We start from the raw sequence: 25,833 nt of genomic DNA on the forward strand, positions 1-25,833 counted from the left end.
TATAATCGTCCTTCATCTGCATCTCCCTGGTAAGGGGTTAATAAAAGGGTGAAAACGGTTAATTCTTGTATTGATGTTAGCTGTTGTTAAATTATTTAACTTACACAACTTATAAAATACTACATGTGCAGAGTCTTATAGTTTTAAGCTATTATCTTTATGGATGGCTAACAACATCTAAATAAACAAAATGTATTATCTACATATTTTGTAGCTCTCCAGATTCAGTGTACTCACGTACACCTTTCATCATAAAAAGTTTGAAAACAATTTTCGAGTGTATATTTTTTATTTTGTATAGGACTAAATATAAAATAATATATTATTAAAAAAAAAAATACTTTATATTCCTAGCCGCGCATATAAGTGGACTTTTCAATAAATTCGTTTTATATTTTGGCAAAATAATCTCAAAAAAAGATATACTGATTACATTTGGTAGGTATATAACACACTACATTCAGATCTAGACTGCAAGTATTATTTTCTCATTGAACTCGACAAAAACCTACAGAATACTATTATAAGGTAAGTGAAAGTCACATAACGATTTAGTAATAGTACTAAACTTCTTAATTGAATATAAAAAATGCTCAATACGTTTACAGTTCTAAGTAATTTTGTTAGTCAATTTATGAGTAAGACTACCTGCCCTAAATTACTAAATTACTAAATACCATAATGATTCAGTCGTGCAATTTATAGTTTGACCAAAATACCATTTTATCCCGACTTATTTTCAACAAATGTTCCTAAAAACCATAATAAGAAATAATACTTTTTATATATTGTCTATTTAAGTGATAAAATATTTTTTTTTGTAATAGAATCCAATCACATTTGATTTACACAGCTGTACAATGAAGTTTAAAGGATTATGTACTTTGTCTGTGTTGCTCGTTACTTCTTTGAATTTCATTTCCGGACATTCTTATCATTTGGATCAACACCCCGATTTTGAACCTTTGCCCGATTTCGTAATGGAAAGAGTAAGTACAAGTATATTATGCACATCCGTCTAAAAAAAAATTGTCTTACTTACCAATCGATAGTAGCCTATTCAAATTAGATATTCTTAAAAAGATCTCTAGCTTAACATTCAAGACTTCTTCTGGATTTTTTTTTGTGTTTGATTAATACGGGGAACTTTATTTATTCATTTAAACAATTCTAACTTAAAAAGTAATTAACTTTTTTACAATTTACAAAATATTTTTTATGATTAATTTTTTTTTATTAAGTCACAACCTATTTTCAACGATACAAATGATAATTGCTAAAAAAAAAACATTACCAGGAAGTATTTTTAAGTGTTGTAGTTAAGCTTTATGAACGACTTATTGAATTAAAACTATTGTGGAAAGTTTTTAACTACTATACTCACTATACTTATCTCTGGTTATTTTTGAAGTTTCTAGGACGATGGTACGCCGTACAAATGACGTCGCTGTCGAGTCGGTGTATGGTTTTTGATTTTGCAAACACACAAGAACCTAATAATACGAATTGTATAAATTGTAGAAATTGTAAAAATTGTGTAAACTGTAGAGATTGCACGGATTGCAATGATTGTACGGGCTGTACAAATTGTAAAGGTTGCAGGAGTTGTGTAAGTAGTACGAATTGTGAAAATTCCAATAGTTGCACAAACTGTCACGGTTGTTCAAATTGCAAAAGTTGCACAACTTGTAACGGTTGTACGAATTGCAAAAGTTGTACGAAATGTACGAATTTACGAAATTGTAACAGTTGTACGAATTGTACGCGTTGTCCCAATTCGAACGGATTAGAACATAATATTAGCGAAAATTCTACAATCGGTGCAGATAAATACAGTAATTACCGTTATACCGTACAACTGAAAACCGATTCGATTCTGCCATCATCAATGACCGTTACTTTCCCTCAGAGTGAGTACTTGAAATTTTAATGTCTAATCGCCTAATACATCGCCCAATGGTACCGAAAATCCTCTCATAATGTCGAAATTTACATTCAAAACCTTTCGTTAAATTTACTTGCCCATAGTGAACAGATGTAAGCTTCGATGTGGACCCGACAAGGTATTGTTATTACAATAATGTGTTTTTATTATCATTTTTTTTATTATTTTGTGTCTGTGTAGCAACTCTATATATCAGAAATTTTAGCTAAAAGATACATCTTCGGGCCAAAAATTAAAAAAGTTCACCCTTTTCTCTTCGAAGTCGAGAAAAACACCAAAAAAATTTGCATATTACATTACTTGAAGCTACTGCGCTCTATAACTTATTAAAAACGGTCCAAATTCGTATGGAATATTCTATAGACATAGTACCACCGATAAACGTTGACGAGACTAAGAAAATATCATAAACTCTTTGCCTTCAGAAGGTGGGTAGAACTTTTTCTTTATTTCACTCTTTTAGGCGTTTCAAAGTCTGAAAATTAAACTTAATATAGATCTAGAAGGGACTGTAGCATATATAATTTTCTCAAAAATTGGATGTCAACATTTTTTTTGGGAAAAACCCATAAAAAATGGGAAAATTATTCACTTTGACCGTAGTTAATTTCTAAGTTGCCACGTGTGAGTTAACAAACATACAACAGGTACTCCAAAATGTATGTAACTATGGCGATAAGTTATTATAGACAGATGATCACCCTGTTCGTATCCACCCTTATAACAAAAATATATTTTTAAACACATTATTGTTATTAGATACAACGCTTGTATTCATAATTGTTTTTCTATGAATACAGATTCTTATCAAAACTGTGATATAATATAAATAATTAGTATAATTTATGTAGTAATAATTTATTTAGACTTGTGACGATACCGCCTCACTATGCTCTGACAGTACAGTGGGGTACTGGTTCCTTTTTTTTTAGATACTTAATTAGTAATTTGTACAATTCTCATTACAGGGAAATCGTCTTTGGTCGTGTTCGCCACTGATTATGAAAACTATGCTGGCGTGCATTCCAGTCAAAAAATACCTTACGGTCACAGACATTCTGTAACCATTCTGTCGAGATCAAAGGTCCTAAACAAAACGCACTTAGATCAAGTAAATACAGAATAACAAACACTTTTACTACTATTGTAATGTTTATTGTTTGAAATAAACTAGTTTAAATTGATTAATCGGTCTAAAAACAAATATTTTTTTTTATTTACAGTTGCGCAACCGAATAATGTCAGTTCGTCCACATGAACTGTCAACCGTTGACCAAGAAAAGTGTAAAGACAATATTACTTTTATAACTTATTATGTTAAATAAAAAATTATCTTATTTTTTTTTGTTACCCAGCTTGGAAATAATTTACTTTAACCGTACGTGTGTACTAATAGAGGCATTTTATTATATAACCCCTAATAATAATATTATACCTACTATATACTGTACTGCTTGTATGAAAGTATTGTCAATTATACATTGTACAATATTGCACTACATAAACAGATTTGTTTCTGTATTATAACAGGAATGGGATAAGTAAAATTTAATTGAGGGCAATTTTACCCAAAAAATGACATTCTAGCGGCGTTTGAACATGGTTGGCTTTGGCATATATTTAATATATATATTATATTATTCCAAAATATGTTTATTGTTACAAAAGAAAATTAAGTTTTCAATAGGTTAAACTGTTCTTGATAAATGATAATACATCAGCAGCGGCGGTGATGTCGGTGGCGCGGTGGTAAGGTTAAAATGTCAACTATTTTTAATTTTTTACTTTGTAGGTTTTTTTTTTGAGACTGTTCAACTTTTTATTTTTTTATTTTATTCCAGAAGACTTTTAAAACTTGAGGGTATTGCATGTGGTCTGTTTTTTTACGTTTAAGACTAAAAAGCCAGATAAAATTGAGAATTACTTTTTAAGTTTAGTTTCTTGTTTCAATTAATTAAACTCAAACATTTATATTTTTGATCAACTGTGCGGTTGTCTTTTACGGGGCCGATTTTTTAGTTGAACACCATAAGATATTATATGTGATTTTTTTTTACAGTTTTCCAAAGGTACACATGTGTAATAATAATACACATAAAAAAACTTAAAACGGTCTATGCGGCCAGATTTTTCGCACTGTTAAATGCGTTAGTATAAAAAATACCTTGAAGTATTGTGTGCAAAAACATACAGTTATTTTCCATTGTTTTCAGTGTCTTCGTTTTTCAGTTTCGCGTCGATGCGAATAGCATATGAGTAAACATATCTTCTCTAAATCAATACTCGACCACGAAAACAATTTTCAAAACTTGAAATAATAGCACACAATAAAACGTTGGAAAATAACTTGAAACCGAAATGCGTTTCTACTAAAAATATGCAGGAATAATTTTTGTACCCTGAACTGTACTTATATGTAAACGTTTTTTCAAGCCAATACATTACCGAAGTGGTTGATATGTAATAAATACAACACATAAGCAACAAATGTTTTTATAATCGAGATTAAAACTGTTTATTTTTAAGGACAACAAAATTTATCGACAATTTTCATATTAGAAGTGGTGCACAAATAATTTATATACAACAATAATAATATAGTACCCTAAAATAAGTTGTCCTTATATTTTCTGGTCAATTTTTTTTTACTTGATCGGCGAGTAGATGAAGTTTAGTATCATTATTATCAATTTCCCAAATCTCGTCTCCAATTTGTTTGTAATAGAATGCTGAATCATTGTCTAAAGGTTCTATAATACATCGTCCTCGAGTTCCTTCACAGAAATCAGCAGCTTCTATGACCGAAGTTGGTTCTTCAATAGCCCTAAACACTGCTATTAAACGACACACATCGACAAAAGCTTTAAACTCCTCACTAAGTTCTCCTCCTTAAACAAAGAACAAATACAAAAGTGACCAAACTTAGTTAATTTAATGCTTCATTCCTTTATTAATATAGAAAAGTAATAGAATGTACAGAGTGATACACAGCTGAAAATACTGTATATCATCACCGATTTTTTTTTAATCAAAATTGCAAAAAAAAAAACTAAATTAAGAAGATTTTATACTAAGAAAAACATTGTCGTCGTAAAGAAATTCTACCATGTTCAATATAAATTGAAATAACAAAGTGTAATATTAATATTACTAATGATTGTATTATAGGAAAAGTCTAGTTCATTATCCACGTTGTTTGAGATTTATTATAAAAAAAAAAAAATAAACAGTGTGTTCCTGTGCTAAGAATTAATGTCTGTACCTAAATTATATATATATATTTTGTATTTTAATATAATAATTCAATAAAAATTTTGTTAAAAGTTAATTAAATTACAACAATCGAAATTAATACAATAAGAGATTAATTGTGTACACATTTGTAAAAAATAATAGCTTATTTGTTGCTATATTTTTTTATGTTATTGGGGTAATAGTGAATGTCTAAACTATAATTTGTATTGTATTTTAATAGTTGTTTAAATATAATAATTAAATGATAATTTATTTTATAAGTTAATTAAATTAGAACAATTGAAATCAATACAACTAGATTAATTGTGTATAAAAAAAAATAAAAAAACGCAATATGCATACTTACTTATTACAGAACGAATTAAATTTTTTACAGTTTCACTAGTTAATTTTCTTCTTGCATCTCCCAAATCTGATAGGTTGAAGTTTTCTAATTGACCTTTCATTTCTAACGAATAATAGAAAACAAAAATTAGTTGCACTTTGCATCGCATTAGTGCATAATTGGTACTTTACGAGTAAAAATTAAAATTGTTTCAACGTTTCCCCTTGAAAGATGAGTAAACCCGTTAAAATTATATTTTACAATGATGTCCCTTTTTTTTGACTAGAAAAAAATTGAAAACTAATATCTAATTCGAAATCAGCGACCCCCAAAACTATATATGATGACCAATTTTTAAGTCATTTGCATTAAAATCCAAAAAAGTGAATAAGCTTTGGTGGTCCAAACCAAGCACAGATAAAAATTATCAGTGTGAGGTTTAGTGTGCTGTTATTGGACTAGTTTGTACTGGTTGAGTTGGACTGTGCTAATTTAGATTGTACTTGATTTGAAATATTCGTAAAATGTCTTAATAACAAGACAAAAGCATCGAAATATGTGAAATAAAGAACAGCCACCAACAAGATTTCATATTTTTTTACTCTGTTTAACTTATACATTGGCCATTTACAAAGTAAAACCAAAAAAAAAAGTGTATGGTTATAATTTTACCTTCGTCTAATACAGTAATTACATCTATATCTGCAACCAAAATATATCAAATTATTATACCGTTAAAAAATATAGTTTTTTTAGTTTTACTGTACAAAATGAGTCATCTTAGAATTGAGAATATTTAGACAAATAAATCAATATAAAATGTTCAAAAATCTGCTGGTAGGAATTAAGGGCTTTTACTAAGTTTTAGTCGACCATCAAAACCGTATGCAAACAATATGTAGGATTATAAACTCTAATTGAATATTTATTGTAATTAGATAAAATTGAATAATTATCCAATTTAATAGTTGTTCGATTAAAAAAGAGTTTAGTTTTATAATTACCCGTTGTATAAGTTATCATGTCTTGCAAAAAAATCTGGTACACTAATTTGTCTAAAATGTAAAACAAATATATTATAATGTACAACAGTCATTACGATAGAAATTAATTGTATGTAAGTCTTTGATTGTTCTCAATATAATATATAGTATATTATATATTTACTACTAAATATTTACCATATTTTGTGTCTACTTCTTTTTTTGTATCTGAAATTATAATAAATACATTTTATACTTTATGAATATCAAACAACTAGGTTAGGTAAAAATATTTCCAAACAAATTATTACCCGGCGATGCTAACATTAAACTTGCATCCCCTAAAAATTTACATAAAATAAATGTTTTATTTAATGACATAAGATTTTATTTTGTATTCTAGGTATTGTAAATTATAAGATGGAAGCCAAATAGTATGTTGTTCGATTTATTATAGTAAACTAAATGGGATAATGGTGAGTTTAAATAAAATAAATCCAGCGTTTTTTGCCAGAAAAATTACATTCTGAGTAAAATTACATCATTGAGAAATTTGCAACGAGATAATTTGTGGCTTTGTAGTTGCTATTATTATTTTATATACTATATAATAATAATTACTTATCAGAAAATCTCCACGAACAATTTCTTTAATCACTGCCGGTAGTTGAGCTGGAACAAACAAATAACGGGTTGAGCTTTAATATATATATATATATATATATATATATATATATATATATATATTATCCTTTTCATTTATTTTATCTTTAGTGATACCTAATGAATATTTGAAATACATCAAAAGTTATTAAAATGTATCCTTATTTTTGTTGAACAAATTGAGATGCTGATTTTCTTCATTCCTCACCCTTTGCTAAGCGTGCTGGCAGTCCTAACTTTTCTTGTCCTTTTATGTTTATTAACTTAACTAAAAATCAGATCTACATCATACCTATTAAATTTAGTTATTTCGATTAAATTAAAGTAAGAGTATACAACGCTTCAAGCGATTACCACTTCACTGAACACTGTAATTATATTATAGAAAGAAATATATTCATTGAGAATAATAATAAATTTGATTTAAATAAATTGAGCGTCTACATTGTGTTTAAAACTCTTGTACTTTACACCCCACTCTATTTTAAGATTTAAACATATTATAAAAACTAAAATTTAAAAAATCACTTTACAATCTCACACAAACTTATCAACAACAATTATATTTTAGTATATCGATGTTACCTTCCGCCTGCTTCAAGTGTAAGTCTGTAAATAAATTAAATAAATATATTAAAACTAATCTATAGGAAAACAAATCTTTACTAACTTGCTCTGAAAACCTCCGTAGTGTATCGATCTACAAAAAAAAAAAAAAATGAAATGTAGAATTTGTTTTTTAGATGTTTTGTACTTTCTCATGAACTTTTGTATAGTTAAATAATTACCCGGTTCAGCTACAAAAACGTTTACCAAAGCAAATGATATCATAAAATAAAAAAAATTCATATTTATCTGTAAATATAATAATAAAAAATAAATTTTATTTTATTTTATACTCAATTATCATTTAAATGTAAGCTTTTAATGTAAAGCCGAGGGTCTACAATACATAAAGGTAATAACATATTAGTTAATTACATCTACTGCCCAAACTATCTTCTAGCGAGACAATCAATGTGTGATTTAGCAATTAAAAAAATACTATATAAATACAATAAAAAACATTTTCAAACATAGATCTAATAGACTTAAAAAATAACTTGCACCATCACTATCACGTTTGACAATCTGTTTAACATATTGATTTATAAAAAAGTTGAACATTGAATTTTTCCTATAGATTTTTGCCACATTGTGTACAAATTACCAAAGCATCCGATATTCAAATACCAAAAAAATTTAATTTTTATCTAAAAAAATAATAATTAACCTTAAATAAAGATTAAATTAGATCAGACTATTGGTTAATTATCAGCTCTGCTGCGGAGCTAAGATACTTCAACAAATTTTTTTTTTATTTCACATAACTTATGTTCCTGGATTTAAGATGTTTTCAAAACAGTTAACAGCGTAACTGTATTATGCGTACAATTTTTGTAATATAGACTTGCAATTTAATTAATTTTATTTGAGGGTAAAAAAGTTATGGTGAGCGGATTCAGAAATAAATAACTAATAAAACTAAACAAAATGTATAAAAAATGTACTTACAATTGCTTACTGTTGCCAAAAGTAAAATATTAAAATAATAGAAATTATAAGGAAAATACTTTAGATACTAAAGAGTGATTTTTTTGCCACTTTTGATTAGGTTTTTATGTCGACTGAAACAGTAAAATTGGAAGAAATTTCGATTAATGTCTAAGTTAATTTATCGACATAGCTGTTTTAGGTAAGATTTCATATTTACAATACACTGACGTGATTTCAGACTTTTTTCTGGGTTAGGTTAGGTTAGGTAAATAGCACTCGTAAAATATATGTTGGTGTTGTATGAAACGCATACAACATAGCATAATATATTATGTGGAATAATATAGTGAATTTATTACAAAATTATTGTACCTGTTATAAATCGTCATGGGAATATGTAGTAATAAAAATTAGTAAAATTTCCTAATGCTTTTGTACTTTCAGAAGCAATCTTTGTACTACCTAAAAATTAAAGAGATAATACAATTCAAACTTGGAAAATACATATTTGTGAAATCACAATATTTACAATTTATCGAAAGTTTAGTACATAAAATAAATTATCAAAACTACTAAACGTTATCCCAACAATTCTATATGTCATTAGAAATGTTTCTTCTTATCTTCCGACCGGATGAGCAAAAAAATCGTATTTGAAATGCCCAAAGAGAGAAAACCGAATTAAGTACAGTATAAATCAGTACACATAAGATGTTAGTTAAGTTGGGTCAAAGCAATTATTAAATCCTAATGTAATTTCATTACAATCAAACAGTTCGATGCCAATATGGAAATACACTAAAGGGCTAGCCAAATTAAACATTTTATTACCACTTATTAGCATTTTACGATGGCATTTTATTACCACCTCTTAAATAATGGTCTAGAAGAACAGAATAATGTACCTAATCTAGTTCTATACATTTTTGCACATGACAGAAGTTCCTATAAATGGTACCTAATCTTGTGACTCGTTGAGAAACTAACATAATAAGAAGTTAGTATATAATATAGTGGAACCACCATTTAATATTCAATGTTTTTTTGTAATACATTCGGTTTTAATAAATACAGTCTTGCTTTTTTATTATTATATGTATGTAGTGTTTATACAATCAACACATTTATTATTTGCCAGTCCGGCATTTTTTTCTCATGAACACCCATTTTGCTATCAAACGGATACAAAATTATATTAATTATGTTTTAATTTTTTAAGTTCCAATACGAACATACTATAGCCATTAAACAAATACGCAACTAAAAGCACACGTGTAAAAATTACAATCACGGAACACACTAAAAATAATTTTCCTATGTAATTTTTACACGTTTATTTTATTGAAAATTTAATATATTTGCTTGTATGATTATTCAAAACGGCAGTAGCAAAAATTATAATTAAATATCTTTGTGCAAAAACCCTATAATTTTATATCTATGCGAGAATATTATCAACCTATTATTTATTAAAAAAAAAAATCTTTAAAATTGTATTAGCAACCTAGAAATTGACTACAGACTTACAATCATGTAATTTTTCTATGATGACATAAAAATCAGCAGTAGAAATAAAACTATATTATTAGCATTAAGACTGAAAATATAATATCTTTACAAAGTCTTAGTTAACAATCAAATAGCTGAAAATTGAAACAATAATATATTTTAAAATTTAGTGCCCATAAATGTATGGAATTAAAAACATATTATGTTGCCATTTTAAAAATCGTGGTCTATACATCTATTACGTATAAGGGATGAAAGTAAAAATGTTCCAAGCATTAAAAAATAGAGTACAATTTATATTTAAAAGTATAAGGAGAAGAGTACTTAAAAACTACCTTACTTGTAAGAACATGTAATAAGTACAATACATAAGCAACAAATGTTTTTATAATTCAGATTAAAACTGTTTATTTTTAAAGACAACAAAATTTATTGACAATTTTTATATCAGAAGATGTGTAAAAAGGATTTAAAAAACAACAATATTATAGTACCCTAAAATAAGTTGTCCTTAAAGCTTCTGGTCAATTTGAGTTTACTTGATCAGACAGTAGATGACGTTGATTACCTTTATCATCCATTTCCCAAATCTCGCTTCCAAATTTTTTGTAATAGAATGCATTATTGTCTAAATCTTCTATAATACATTGTCCATTAGTTTGATTATTGAATTCAGCAAAATATACGAATGAAGTATATTCAATACCCTTGAACACTGATAATAACCGACACACATTGATAAAGTCTTTGAACTTTTCACTAAATTCTCCGCCTTAAACAAATGAAAAAAAATTACTAAATTTAGCTTATTTGTTGCTATATTTCTTTATGTTACTGTGGTAATAGTGAATGCATAGACTATGATTTGTATTGTATTTTAAAAATTATTTAAATATAATAATTAAATGATAATTTTTTTTATAAGTTAATTAAATTAGAACAATCGAAATTAATACAACTAGATTAATTGTATATAAAGAACAATAAAAAAATGCGATATGCATACTTACTTATTTCAGAACGAATTAAATCTTTTACAGCTTCACTAATTAATTTTCTTCTTGCGTCTCCCAAATCTGACAGGTTAGAGTTTTCTAATTGGCTTTTCATATCTATCAAAAAAAAAACAAAAATTAGTTGCTCGTGAGTTACATTTCAATTTTTAGATCTGTTATGTGTTTATTGTTTGTACAACCTACTGTTAGTGGGTAATAGTTACTTTTTGAGGAAAAATTTTAATTGTTTAACTTTTCCCCTTGAAAGTAGAGTAAACCCGTTAAAATTGTATTTTACTACATGACGTGCTTCTTTTTTTGACTAGAAAAATATTGAAAACTAATATCTAATTCGAAATCGACGACCCCCAAAAACATATAGTTTAACCAATTTCAAGGTCTTTGGCGTTAAATCCAAAAATGTTCCAAACCAAGAACAGAAAAAATTATTAACATGAGTTCCAGTGAGCGGTTATTGGGCTAGTTTATACTGTGGTTGAGTAGGTCTGTACTAATTTAGATTGTACTTGATTTGAAATATTCGTAAAATGCCTTGGTAACAAAACAAAAGCAACAAATGTAGACTAAAGAACAGCCTACTACAAGATTAAATTTTTGTTCACTCTGTTTAACTTTTACATTGACCAATTACAAAGTAAAGCCTAAAAAAAAAGTGTATGGTTGTAATTTTACCTTCGTCTAATACAGTAATTACATCTATATCTGCAACCAAAATATATCAAATTATTATACCGTTAAAAAATATAGTTTTTTTAGTTTTACTGTACAAAATGAGTCATCTTAGAATTGAGAATATTTAGACAAATAAATCAATATAAAATGTTCAAAAATCTGCTGGTAGGAATTAAGGGCTTTTACTAAGTTTTAGTCGACCATCAAAACCGTATGCAAACAATATGTAGGATTATAAACTCTAATTGAATATTTATTGTAATTAGATAAAATTGAATAATTATCCAATTTAATAGTTGTTCGATTAAAAAGAGTTTAGTTTTATAATTACCCGTTGTATAAGTTATCATGTCTTGCAAAAAAATCTGATACACTAATTTGTCTAAAATGTAAAACAAATATATTTTAATGTACAACATTCATTACGATAGAAATTAATTGTGTGTAAGCGTTTGATTGTTCTCAATATAACATATAGTATATTATATATTAATAATTTAATACTAAATATTTACCATATTTTGTGTCTATTTCTTTTTCGGTATCTGAAATTATAATAAAGTTATTGTATACTTCATGAATATCAAATATTTCGGTAAGTAGAAAAATATCCAAAAAAATGTTACCCGGTGATGTTAACATTAAACTTATATCCCCTGAAATTAACATAATATAAATGTTTTATTTAATGACATTAATTTTTATATTCTGTTATAAATTCTAATAAGGAATGCAAATAATATGTTTTTTTTTATTGATTAAAGTAAACTTTATGCATGGGCTATGGCACTAAAATGAGTAAGTTGAAGTGAATGTGGCGGTTAGAATGAAATATAATGATTAGGTGAGGTTAAATGAAGTAAATCCAGCGTTTTTTGTCAAAAAACGTATTATAAAAATTATAGCATTGATAAACTTGCAACGAGATAATTTGTTGCTTGATAGCTGTTATTATTATTTTATATACTATACAATTTTTATTACTTGTCATATATTTTCCAAGAACAACGTCTTTAATCACTGCCGGCAATTGAGCTAAAATAAACAAATAATGCATTGAGTTATAACTTATATATATATATACAGTATTCCTTTTCGCCTATTTTATCTTTAGTATTAACTATTAAATATTTTTATTTATTTATTTTTGATCCAACAAAAGTTATTAAAAAAATTTGTAAAATGTATCCTAATTTTTGTTGAACAAATTGAGTTGGTTATTTTCTTCATCCCCTTCACTTATCTCCCTGTCCAAACTTCTCTTGTCTTCTCGTGTTTATTAACTAACTTAAAAATCAGATCTACATCACACCTATTAAATTTAGTTATTTCGATTTTTAGGATCATTCAGCAGTATTTTGTCGGCTTAGTCAATATTCTTATGTTGAAAAATTATTTTTAAAAAAGATACATAATTTAAATTATTAAATGTAATTGTATGTAATGTAATTATTAATTGTAATAGGTTGTTGGTCCATAATCGTAATCATCGTTTTTTTATTGTTATTTTATTTCAAAAAAATGTTTCATATGAAATCTTAATTATTAAAGAAAACCTTTAGAATAAGAGTATATAACATGCAGTTACCTCTACACTGAACACTACTCATCTTGTTATGTTTAATAGTCACTGCCTAGAGTGAATTATGAGTGAATAGTAATTAAATTATAGAAAGCCCTTCTTTAAGTATAAAAATCATCCCACTCAATTTTAATTTGAACAGATTATAATAACTAAAATTTATAATTTAAAAACCATTTTATATTTTCACACTAACTTATTAACAACATTTTATTTTAGTATTTCAATTTTAGTTATATTTTACCTTCTGCCTGCTTCAAATGTAGGTCTGTAAATAAATTTTAAAAATATAGTAAAACTTAAAAAAATTATTCAATAAGTAAAAAAAAAAATCTTTACTGACTTGCTTTGAAAACCTCCGTAGTGTACCGATCTACAAAAAAAAAGGAATTGTTGAATTTGTTTTTTAAATTTGTACTTTCTTGTATACGTTTGTATAATAATTAAATAATTACCCGCTTCAGCTATACAAACGTTTACCAAAGCAAATGATATCATAACATTTACAAATATCATTTTTATCTGCAAATTATAATTAACAATAATTTTTGTTTTATTTCATACTGCTTTATGCAAAGCTGAGGTTCTACAATAGAAATAATATCATCGAAGGTAATTACATCTAATGCCCAAAGTCACTTAGGACGATTAATATCATATTCAGGAAAAACAATAAGTATCTCTTAGTGAAACAATCAATGTGATTTAGCAATATTACAAAAAACAACTAAATAAATACAAAAAAACCCATATAAAACATAGAACTGTTAGACCTAAAAAAATAACGTGCACTAACAGGTTGGAAAATATGCTTAAAATTTGCACAGACACTCATCTCAGATGACAATACAATATCCGGTGGTAATATTGGAATTTGGAAATATGTGGGGGTCGTTTCACTAAAATGCCAGGTTTTTTTTTCAAATCTTCCAAAATGAAGTTAGTAATCTATTCTCCAATAATACCTATAGTACCAATAGTGCCTTTATTTAAACCTTAAAAGTAAAAAGAAAATAAATAAATAAAAAAAAAAACTTTATTATAAATATGCTTTTCTAAAAAATAGTAAAAAAGTGAACTAAAAAGTAAAAAATAATTTTACTATAAGAAAAATTTACCAATCAATTGTAGCACATTTTTGTTGAAAATGTCTACTTTGAAAACAACCGAAAATTAACTACAGTTTTAAATAATGTTAAACTTCTTTTTTAATTTTTGCCTAAAAAGAAGAGCGTGGGCCCTGTACAACAAAGTCGCTCATAAATTTATCAGATAATGTTTTATATTTTAAGTTAATTAATTTTGTTTCGCGGGTATAAAGTTATGATGAGAAGTTTTTGAGAAATAACCAACTAATAAACTTATCAAAGTGTACAAAAAATATACTTACAATCGTGGAAATTCTTTACTGATATCAAAAGTAAAATGTTAAAATGTTAATGAATTTATAAGCAAAATACTGTTAAAACTTTTAAAAAGTGATTTTTTTGGTAAGTTTTCAATAGGATTTTATGTCGACTGAAACAGTAAAATTGGAACGAATTTCGATGGGTGCCTATGTTAATTTATTGACATAGCTGTTTTAGGTAAGATTTGATACATGTATACTATATATTCGTCAGCAGTTCAGACTTCTTTTTTAGTATTTTTTTGTAATAAACTAGAAAAACTATTAAACGTTATTCTGTACGTCATTTAAACCGTTCACGCCAATGAAATGATTAGAATATTAATAATTAATACATTTGTTACGCTATAGTGAAATTAATCATGATAAACAAGTTACCTTTATGGGATGACTGAGATGTGGGTGTTGTCCTTGCTGGTACTAGGGCGACGGCCCGTAAAATCTGTGTTCAACACTTCCCACGTCAACCCTAAGAATTGTCGGAGGTCTTTCACTTTACTAAGATTTCGGAAAAACCAAATTTTACACGAAGCGATTGGCGGTTTTCTTTTCTGATCGGTTGGAGTGTCGTTCGGGCAGCCAATTCTTGGCGGGACTGCACAAGCGCGGTAGATTCATAAGAAAACCAACGCGCTGTAATATTATAATATTGCGGGCTCGACGATTGCACGTGTGTGATTGGTTCACATAGTTGTTAGAAAATATTACAACGGTTCAAAACTGAATTGAAGAGACAATACCGAGTGGAATGTACGCGCACTTTAAATGCATCGTGCACAAACACTTGTTGGGAACGTGCATTCAAACCGAGACAGCCAGACGACCAGGCATCCCTGCGCCCAACGGTCACGGTCAAAATAATGTTTTTATTGATCCCGTTTAACCCGTATAGTGAACTAGCAAAGCCGGTACAGCGGTGCCGTGGCACGTGGAGACGGGGTGATCGGAGGTCTACAGGAATTATTATAACCGAGAGCGATAAAAGGTTGACTGCAGACTTATGAGAAAACTGTACACGTTATAGTTCCATTCTTGAATCTTGATCTACATTTGGTCTACGTTTCAGGCCTAAATCCCCAGGACTGCTTTAAAAAGGGAAATAAAGAAAAAAAATAGTTTAAGAATTTCTAATAAGCGTTTTAATTTGTTTATTGTTGGGAATTTTTGCCAGTAAAGTGCTGCACAGTATAAATGTTGTCTAATACTTATATATTCACATGCACTTTGAGAGTATAACTGTTATGGACAATTAATGTCGTTAATGGCATTTTTAAAAGTTGTAAAATTGGGCCTTTGCCCTTTATCAACTAAAACTGATAGCTAATATTTATTTAATAAAAAAAAAAAGAACGTTTTTTCTCTGTATGATATGTAAAATGTATTAATAATATCCTATAAAAAAAAAGTGCCGTACAGAAAACAAAAGTGGTTATTAAAATATTTTACTTTTACTTTTTTTTTTAGGTAAAATTGTACTTTTGTTTAAAAAAAAACTTTTATTATAACCCTTTTTCTAGTGAAATTAAATTATGTTTTTTTATTACAGTATAAGCAGTTATTACAGTTTATTGCGTTATGCGTACAAAGCCAATAATAATTCTACCACAGTATCAAATAAAAAGAAGACATTTTTATAAAAAAAACGCAGTGTCTCGATTTTGAACACAACAAAAGTGAAAAGGTGCAACGACATCAGTTTTTATTGCATTCCACCCCTTCACAAGGTACTGGGAGGATTATTGATTAATGTGCATTATGTCCGCCAGACGACCGGGAAGTCCCGCCCACCGGTCCAGGGTAACGTTTAAACTGTGCAAAATCTATCATTGTGTTGTATATTGCATATTGTGCAGTTTGCAGCCCTTTGGGTTGGTCGTTTACATGTTTTGTATAATATTATGTTGAACTTATGTTCAGAAATAATCAATATGTATATAATATGTCGTTGCATTTTCCAGTGTACTACTATCAATCTCGATCCGTACACTCTATATTATTTTAAATCGCTATAAAGATTAAGTGACTTTTGAGCAATATTGTAGCCGGAGGAACGTCGGATTGGAAATTAGTAAAAAAATCTCCGAACAAACCGACACCGGTTGTCAGATTCCAGGTAAATTTTAAACATAATACAACCTACTGTGTATTGTTATTAAGTATTAACAAATTGTAGATCATATAACTTATTGATGAATTACCTTAGCTTACAAAGATGTTGTTTTTATTTTGCTGCCCACGATGTCATCTAAGCCGCTTGACCGATTTCTTAGTGTTGCTACTCTATTGACCAGAAATGGTATACAATTTTCTTAAAAATAACTGTAGCCAAACTTCTTTTTTATTGAGGGAAATGCAAAAAAAAAATATATATATATAAATTGGCCTCTAGCACTGCCAATTTGTTTCTTTTATTGTACACATATCAAGCAAAAATATATTATTGGTATTGGTGTTTTTAATGAACCCCAACACAGCAACGCAGCTTGCAATTCCCCTCTCCCTCTACCCGTCCATTGTCACAAAGGGTCTTTGTCGCCGCTCTCCTGGCCGTTGTTCTCTCTTCCCGTGACTGCAGGGCAAAAAAAGAATCAAAAACCATAACAATATTATGTTTCTTTGTTTAAATGTACCTTGTGCATTGGCCAATGGACGCATTTTAACCCTGTAACGTACCCTCTAGGCCCAAAATATAAGGAAGAATGCGGGGCCATAACATATAGAGTTTTTTTTTAAAAATCTATAATAAACATTTTTTTTTATGAAGGAAACCTTCATCCAAAAAAGGGGGGAAATTACACTTTGACCGGAGTCAATTTCTAGGTAACCATATTTTGTGTGAGTGAATCAACAGTGAACAGGTATTTGAAAATATTTGTTCAGTTGTATTATAACCATATAGACCTGTGACCTCCCCGTCGCAATATTCTCTGTCCCTAATATGTCCCGGCCAAACTGTACTGGCTTTTTATTTTTAGTTTTAATTGAGTAAAAAGATAAGTATATTTCGTAAAATAGTTATATCGTAATAATAAAATATGTTTTTATACATTAGTTGAAGAGTAGCCAATATATTATAGTGTTTAGCAGTATTGATAAAAGTTGTGCTAATATTATATTTATTATAATATAATAGAAAATCATGCTCACAGGGCACGTATCGTGTGGCTTGAAAAACGTTAGGCTTCTTATAATTTATATTATGTAGCCATAAATTTTAGAAATATAACTCAAGTTGTGTAAACATTTGAACGTGTCGATGACATACTATGCAAGGCGGATCTACAGGGTAATAAATTATCCAAAATTGGCTATCGACCAGTCAACATCTTCAGCAAATTATTCTTAAATCGAGTGAAGTAAATAAATGATTTATCTTACTATTAAAGTTCTAAACGTGGTCAGAGCTCTGGAAAATGCCATTTTAAATTCGCTATTCTTGGTTTTGTGTATATTTATTGTTATACTATGATATACAGTGGCGCCGAAGTCTATAATTATATGTATGGCGAGTCACCTAACCACCTACCCACTCACCCTTCCATCTACAGAAAATATAGAACATTTTCTACTAAATATAAACAACTTATTCCATAGGTATGCGGTATACCTACTAATTAGTTATCACTATTACAATCTGTTATTACTATTTACCACGATTTAAGATAATATGGTTTTTACTATACTGTACGGGGTACCTATTCCCAAAAGAAAATTGTATATGTATGGCGACCGCATGCATGAACATGGACTTCGGCGCCACTGATGATATAACAGAACACAAAGCATAAAATTAATAACAAAATAGTTTTTTTTATAAAACGTCACAATTGTTAATGCTCACAATCAGTGTGCCGGTGACCGCTCGTCGCGTTTAGTGGACAGTCTCCACTATATATGTATGTTTATAATATCTAATAACGTTAATACATACATAACACCTTTTCCTTATAAAACCTAGAAATACAATTTGTATTAATAATGATAAATACTTTATGAATATAATATATATATCAATAAACTAGTACTGTTTGAATATTTTAGATAAGAATATTAAATTATGGTTGACCGTTCATAGTAAAATTACTAATTTATCAAAAAAAGTAAATATTTACAAAAGCAAGGAGAGAAACGCTAAATCGGTTTTTTGCCCTAACATGTTTGGGAGACTTTTGTGTAGAAGTATTGCTGACCGGTACATTTAATTCTATGTTGGTTATTTTATTATTTTTGCATACAGCAGATAGTGCATACAGCAGTGATCTGTATGTTTTGTTATAGGGCCAATGATATACCTTACTATTAAAAATTCTAAAAGTTAACAGCGCTCTGAAAAATACTATCTTAAATTCGATTTTCAGGCTTTGTGTATATTAATATTGCATAATAAATTAAAAAAATATATGTACCTATATATTTTACCTATGTACCTTTAATCAATAAAATCGGGGGGGGGGGGGGGAACTGCAATATATCTTTTAAACTTTTTATTTGAATGGCACGATATTGTTTGTTCCAGTGCAGTACCCGAAAATAACATTAAAACAAATATACAAAACAGATCAAATGGCACAAACTGTAACCAACCAATGTTCAAACGTTCTTCAGACATTCCTATGCGATTTGTGTAAAAAAAGTTTTTATACCAAAAAGCAAATTCGCCGTCATATGATTACCATCCACAAAACTGTAACGGCGAATCGTTTACTAGGAAAACACAAGTGTGGCGTTTGTTTAAAATCTCTTACCAGGAAATCTAGTCTGGTAATACACGAACGCATACACACTGGCGAGAAGCCATACAAATGTGACGTTTGTTCAAAATCATTTAAGGCGAGATCCAGTCAGATGCGGCACGTAAGCATACACACTGGCGAGAAGCCTTACAAATGTGAAGTGTGCCTAAGGTATTTTGCATTAAGTTCTCACCTTATCCAACACAAACGTGGCCATATCGGAGAAAAGTGTGCTAAGTGCTTAAAAATTGTGTCCCTAAAAGACTACCTGGCTGGGCACAAATGTACCCTTACTGAAAAGAAGACATACAAATGTGTTTTGTGTCCAAAACAATACACTCGAAAACATAACCTTACAATACACGAACGAGTGCATACTGGAGAAAAGCCTTACACGTGTGCGGTGTGCGGGAAATCTTTTTCGTCAATATGCATTTTGGTAAACCACGAAAGTGTGCACACCGGCGAGAAGCCCTACACTTGTGACGTGTGTTTCAAGAGTTTTAGTTTAAAAAACAGGCTTGGGTTACACAAACGTGTCCATACCGGCGAAAAGCCCTATAAATGTGTTGTGTGCCTAAAATCGTTTTCGGTAAAATCCAGTCTGGCATCACACATACGCCTGCATACTGGTAAAAAACCCTACAAATGTGTTGTGTGCCTGAAATTGTTTGCGTTTAAATCCAGTCTGGTATTCCACGTACGAACGCACACCAATGAAAAGCCTCACAAATGTGCCGTTTGTTCAAAATCATTTTGGGCGAATTTCTATCTGATGCAACACGTACGCATACACACTGGCGAGAAGCCATACAAATGTGACGCTTGTTCAAAATCATTTAGGACGAAATCCGGTCTGATGCGGCACGTAAGCTTACACACTGGCGAGAAGTCATATAAATGTGACGTGTGTCTAAAGTGTTTTAGACAATATTCAAACCTTATCCAACACAAACTTGTTCATACTGATGAAAAGCCTTACAAATGTGCCGTTTGTTCAAAATCATTTAAGGTGAAATTCTGTCTGATACAACACGTAAGCTTACACACTGGCGAGAAGTCATATAAATGTGACGTGTGTCTAAAGTGTTTTAGACAATATTCAAACCTTATCCAACACAAACTTGTTCATACTGATGAAAAGCCTTACAAATGTGACGTTTGTCCAAAATCATTTAAGGCGAGATCCGGTCTGTCGCGGCACGTAAGCATACACACTGGCGAGAAGCCTTACAAATGTGACGTGTGTCTACAGTATTTCACACAAAGTTCTCACCTTATCCAACACAAACGTGTCCATATCGGAGAAAAGTGTACCGAGTGCTTAAAATATTTGTCCCTAAAAGACTACCTGGCTGGACACAAATGTACAAATGTTTTGTATACCGAGTCGTTCAATAGAAATTCTTACCTTGCAAAACACAAACATATCCATACAAACGAAAGGCCTTATGAATGTGACGTGTGTTTAAAATCTTTTTCAACGAAAGCGTCCTTTAATACACACAAACGGGTTCATAACCCAGAGAAGCCATACAGGTGTAGTGTATGCTCTAAATCGTTTTCAGAGAAATCCTACCTCATTGGACATGAAAACATACACTATTAAGTTTGCGACGTGCGCCTAAAACCTATTGCGGTGATATCCTACCTCGCAGAAAGCCATAAACACGGATTGCCTTGCGAATGCAAAGTGCGCTTCAAGTGTTTTGCCCAAAAATTCAACCCGGCACGACAATAACGTGTCTATGTTGAAGAATAGTTAGATCTCTCTCAGTCATCAGTCTTTACCTATATTTTAAAATTAACATTTTTTTGTCTATGTGTTTTTCAGTATTTTATACATGTAAAAAAACATATTTTAGACATTTAATATTTTTTGTTGTACATTTTTCTGAATTCCTACATTTTGTTTGTTTAATACATTATATTAAATAATGTTATATTTTTAAGTTTGGTTCATTTAATGCAATTGTATACATGGTTTTGTTTTATTTACACAATATTGTATCACATATTAGAAATTTATAATTTATACTCTAGCACCGACGCACTTCATTGTGCGAAACATGGAGCCATACATATAATATTTTTTTTCAACGTTTTAAAAAATGACTTGATATGAAGTATAAACCTATATTATATGATTGTTTTTAGAATTTTTTTTCATTATAGTTTTAGACTATTTATATTCGGAACTAAAGAAACTTGTCTTTTGTGTTGTATATGCTATAAAAATACACACAATTTCAACATATTGTGTGCTAAAATTTTACATTTCCTCTCGTTTTCGAACCTAAAAGTTTTGATTGAAGATATTTAATAAATTGATGCTTATTAAAAATATAAGTATTAGACGTTATCCTAAGTATGAAGATGAGTATGCTCTAAAACGATAAATCTGTACTTTGGAACGCAATAAGGCTAATGTCGACATTAAGTAGAAATAAAACTATATTAGCATTAAGACTGAAAATATAATATCCTTACAAAGTCTTAGTTAACGACCAGAAAGATGAAAATTGAAATAATAACAAATTTTAAAATTTAGTGCCCATAAATTTATGGAATTAAAAACATATTATGTTGCCATTTTAAAAATCGTGGTCTATACATCTATTACGTATAAGGGATGAAAGTAAAAATGTTCCAAGCATTAAAAAATAGAGTACAATTTATATTTAAAAGTATAAGGAGAAGAGTACTTAAAAACTACCTTACTTGTAAGAACATGTAATAAGTACAATACATAAGCAACAAATGTTTTTATAATTCAGATTAAAACTGTTTATTTTTAAAGACAACAAAATTTATTGACAATTTTTATAACAGAAGATGTGTAAAAAGGATTTATAAATAACAATATTAAAGTACCCTAAAATAAGTTGTCCTTAAAGCTTCTGGTCAATTTGAGTTTACTTGATCAGACAGTAGATGACGTTGATTACCTTTATCATCCATTTCCCAAATCTCGCTTCCAAATTTTTTGTAATAGAATGCATTATTGTCTAAATCTTCTATAATACATTGTCCATTAGTTTGATTATTGAATTCAGCAAAATATACGAATGAAGTATATTCAATACCCTTGAACACTGATAATAACCGACACACATTGATAAAGTCTTTGAACTTTTCACTAAATTCTCCGCCTTAAACAAATGAAAAAAAATTACTAAATTTAATTTATTTGTTGCTATATTTCTTTATGTTACTGTGGTAATAGTGAATGTATAGACTATGATTTGTATTGTATTTTAAAAATTATTTAAATATAATAATTAAATGATAATTTTTTTTATAAGTTAATTAAATTAGAACAATCGAAATAATACAATTAGAGATTAGTTGTGTACACATTTGTAAAAATAGTTATATAAAAAAAGCGATATGCATACTTACTTAGTATAGAACGAATTAAATCTTTTACAGCTTCACTAGTCAATTTTCTTCTTGCATATCCCAAATCTGATAGGTTCGAGTTTTCTAATTGGGCTTTCATTTCTAACAAATAAAAAACACAAAAATTAGTTGCTCGTGAGTTGTTTTACATTTTTTAGATCTGTCTAACTAACAGTGCTACGGGTTTGGCGAACCCAGGGCCTTGAGGTCTGAACTGAACTAACTTTAATTAGTTGGTTCAGTTCTTCTACTCTGACCTTAATTGGTTGGAGTAGTCTGGTCCTCCAGGTTGGGGGTTTAGCGCAGGGCTAACGACCCTGCCTAGAAAAAATATATTGTTCAGAAACTAATAAACATGCCTAGGATACGTGGAGCTTTGGATAATAAGACTGGAAATTGGAAAAATGGCTTATTGTTTGGGACATAGAACGTACGTACTATTTTCAAACCTGGAGCGGCCCAAATCATTGTTAAATAAATTGAGAAGTACATGAAATTAGATGGGGTGTTACTGGAACATTAGATATTTAAGAAACAACAATACTTTTCGTTACATTTTTTAGATTTGTCATGTTTCCTTTTTGACATTTTAATGTCTTAGCTCTGGCACATAACCGAAAAAAGCGTTATCAAAAAAGCGTAACGAAAAAAGAGATGGGGTTGAAGATGAAGTTGGGATTGGAATGCGGTTGGGGTTGGTGGTGGGAATTAGCTGTGGTGCATAACCGAAAAAAAGCGTAACGAAAAAAGCATAACGAAAAAAGTGTTACCAAAAAAATGTGACGCTGTTATCTGATATGAGATAAGAGATATGTTGTACGTTCAACGTTCAAATAGAACTAAATAATAAATTCAAAATAGTTTAATTCTCTATGTTAAGTTACTTTTGGCCAGATAATAAACACTACAATTTTAGCCAGAAACATGATTTAGCCACCTTAGATACTAGCTTGTTACTGCTTGTTAATATACTATTTCATTATCTATAATTCCACCACTACTCTAAATTTTTTCGGTATTTCAACGAGATATGAAAATGCTCTTTCGTGGTTGCAGACTCGGCTGAAAAATGGCTATTTTTTTTTTGTTCAGCCTACCATTAGAGCCTAAAAGATACTTTTCGAGAAAAAAATTAAAAAAATTAATTATATTATATTATTATTATATTATTATTATGTTTCCCCTTGAAAGTTGAGTAAAACCGTTAAAATTATGTTTTACAATGATATGCCTTATTTTGACTAGAAGAAAATTAAAAACTAATATATAATTCGAAATCAGCTACCCCCAAAAACATATAGTTTGCCCAATTTTTAAGCCATTCGCATTAAAATCCAGAAAAGTAAATAAGCTTTGGCGGTCCAAACCAAGCACAGATAAACATTATCAGCGTGAGGTTTAGTGTGATGTTATTGGGCTGTTTTGTATTGTGGTTGGATTGGACTGAACTAATCTAGCATGTACTTGATTTGAATAATTCGTAATATGTCTTGGTAACAAGACAAAAGCATAAAAATATGTGAACTAAAGAACAGCTTTCTACAAGATTCTATTCTTGTTCCCTCTGGTCAACTTAAACATTGGCCAATTATCAAGAAAACCCTATGAAAAAACTAGTACAGTGGGGTCGGGGCATAGTGGGAACAGCTTTACAGGGATTTTTAAATCTGAAAGTGATAAAATTACTTTCGAAAAAACGCTGTTGTACTAAATATATTTTACCATGCTAAAGTAACCAACCAGATAAAATATGTGATTAATAGAGTTGCTACTCAAAAGAATTGTTTCATTATTAAAAATTTTACAGTGTATACAGACAAAAAAAAGCCCACATCGTGGTAGAATAAATACCTTCGATTTGCATCGAAGCGTAAATAAATATGGTTGTAATTTTACCATCGTCTAATACAGTAATCACTTCTATACCTGCAACCAAAATATAAATATTTATCAAATTCCTATAGGGTTAGGTTAGGTTAAAAAAATATAGATTTTTGGTTTCATTGTACTAGTCAGTATTTTTTAGTCGGCCATCAAAATTTATGCAAAAAATATGTAGAATTATGAACTCTAATTAAATATCTAACATTTTTAAATGAAACAATTTCATAATTGTTCGTATTAAAAAGTTGACTTTTATATTTACCCGTTGTACGAGTTACCATGTCTTGCAAAAAAATCTGGTACACTATTTTGTCTAAAATTTAAAACAAATACATTTTAATGTACAACATTAATTACGATAGAAATTTTATATAAGTATTTGATTATACTCAATATAATGTATAGTATTTTATATATAAATAATTTACTACTAAATATGTACCGTATTTTGTGTTTACGTTTTTTTCGGTATCTGAAATTGTAATAAAGATATTTTATACTTCATCAATATCAAATAACTAGGTATGTAGAAATATTTAAAAACAAATTATTACCCGGCGATGCTAACATTAAACTTATATCTTCTGAAATTAACATAAAATAAATGTTTTATTTAATGAAATTGGATTTAATTTTTTATTCTATTATAACTAATAAAAAAGATGACAAAAATTATGTTTTATGAATTCGGAAAAAATAAAGATGTTATCTTTGAAAGTTTGGTCAAAGGATTTATTATATCTGAATGTGATTTCATTACAATCAAACGTCGTATAGATGTCAAAAATTATATTAAAATATCTGTGTGCAAAAATCCTAAATTTGTATATCTGTGTGAGAATATTGTCAACCTACTATTTATTAGAACCTTCGAATTTCAATATATCAATTTTCAATAACTCTAAAAAGGAAAATTTATT

General features: G+C 29.0%; 4 protein-coding genes and 1 long non-coding RNA gene across 6 annotated transcripts; 3 read left to right on the top strand and 2 right to left on the bottom strand.

Annotated features, from left to right (window-relative positions):
• Positions 1 to 477: 477 nt before the first annotated feature.
• Positions 478 to 1,494, top strand: LOC126843655 (uncharacterized). Its single transcript, XR_007686459.1, has 3 exons — positions 478 to 528; positions 828 to 989; positions 1,412 to 1,494. It is a non-coding gene; the product is annotated as an uncharacterized LOC126843655 (long non-coding RNA).
• A 49-nt stretch (positions 1,495 to 1,543) lies between these two features.
• Positions 1,544 to 3,303, top strand: LOC126843168 (uncharacterized; the record flags this gene model as incomplete). The annotated part of the gene is made up of 3 exons (XM_050580530.1): positions 1,544 to 1,910; positions 2,914 to 3,056; positions 3,169 to 3,303. Coding segments are annotated over 3 exons (612 nt in total), but the record flags the coding sequence as incomplete, so codon positions are not given.
• A 1,268-nt stretch (positions 3,304 to 4,571) lies between these two features.
• Positions 4,572 to 15,591, bottom strand: LOC126843770 (uncharacterized). 2 transcript variants are annotated; one of them, XM_050581521.1, is made up of 11 exons: positions 15,273 to 15,591; positions 13,942 to 14,008; positions 13,830 to 13,859; positions 13,731 to 13,754; positions 12,889 to 12,939; positions 12,531 to 12,560; positions 12,420 to 12,449; positions 12,236 to 12,286; positions 11,905 to 11,934; positions 5,547 to 5,648; positions 4,572 to 4,833 (listed from the first exon to the last, which is right to left on the bottom strand). In XM_050581521.1, the coding sequence occupies exons 2-11, from the start codon at positions 14,000 to 14,002 to the stop codon at positions 4,580 to 4,582; spliced, it is 663 nt and encodes a 220-aa protein (XP_050437478.1). In that variant the 5' UTR covers positions 14,003 to 14,008; positions 15,273 to 15,591; the 3' UTR covers positions 4,572 to 4,579. The 2 variants fall into 2 exon arrangements, with proteins under 2 accessions (XP_050437478.1, XP_050437479.1); XM_050581522.1 differs by lacking the exons at positions 4,572 to 4,833; positions 5,547 to 5,648; positions 15,273 to 15,591 and adding exons at positions 10,608 to 10,988; positions 11,227 to 11,328; positions 14,877 to 15,160.
• Positions 15,592 to 16,757: 1,166 nt separating this feature from the next.
• LOC126843765 (zinc finger protein 271-like) lies at positions 16,758 to 21,524 on the top strand. The gene is made up of 2 exons (XM_050581513.1): positions 16,758 to 17,007; positions 19,411 to 21,524. The coding sequence occupies exon 2, from the start codon at positions 19,458 to 19,460 to the stop codon at positions 21,234 to 21,236; it is 1,779 nt and encodes a 592-aa protein (XP_050437470.1). The 5' UTR covers positions 16,758 to 17,007; positions 19,411 to 19,457; the 3' UTR covers positions 21,237 to 21,524.
• A 982-nt stretch (positions 21,525 to 22,506) lies between these two features.
• LOC126843772 (uncharacterized) lies at positions 22,507 to 25,185 on the bottom strand. Its single transcript, XM_050581525.1, has 4 exons — positions 25,176 to 25,185; positions 24,881 to 24,955; positions 23,030 to 23,131; positions 22,507 to 22,779 (listed from the first exon to the last, which is right to left on the bottom strand). The coding sequence occupies exons 2-4, from the start codon at positions 24,891 to 24,893 to the stop codon at positions 22,532 to 22,534; spliced, it is 363 nt and encodes a 120-aa protein (XP_050437482.1). The 5' UTR covers positions 24,894 to 24,955; positions 25,176 to 25,185; the 3' UTR covers positions 22,507 to 22,531.
• Between the last annotated feature and the right edge of the window lie 648 nt (positions 25,186 to 25,833).

The sequence above is a fragment of the Adelges cooleyi genome, unplaced genomic scaffold (genome assembly GCF_023614345.1).
Source record: "Adelges cooleyi isolate 19-005CV unplaced genomic scaffold, UGA_ACOO_1.1 ACOO_flye_CR_arks_rails_tigmint_CR_PRNA_574, whole genome shotgun sequence".
NCBI classification, from domain to species: Eukaryota; Metazoa; Arthropoda; class Insecta; order Hemiptera; family Adelgidae; genus Adelges; species Adelges cooleyi.

Coding starts and splice junctions, on each gene's coding strand:
- LOC126843770 (XM_050581521.1), bottom strand. CDS start 14,002: ATGATATTTGTAAATGTTATGATATCATTTGCTTTGGTAAACGTTTGT. Junction 12,450..12,530: donor TTTAATGTTAACATCACCGG/GTAACATTTTTT, acceptor TTATAATTTCAG/ATACCGAAAAAGAAATAGAC. Junction 5,649..11,904: donor AATTACTGTATTAGACGAAG/GTAAAATTACAA, acceptor ATTATTCGTTAG/AAATGAAAGGTCAATTAGAA.
- LOC126843765 (XM_050581513.1), top strand. CDS start 19,458: ATGGCACAAACTGTAACCAACCAATGTTCAAACGTTCTTCAGACATTC.
- LOC126843772 (XM_050581525.1), bottom strand. Junction 22,780..23,029: donor TTTAATTCGTTCTATACTAA/GTAAGTATGCAT, acceptor CATTTGTTTAAG/GCGGAGAATTTAGTGAAAAG.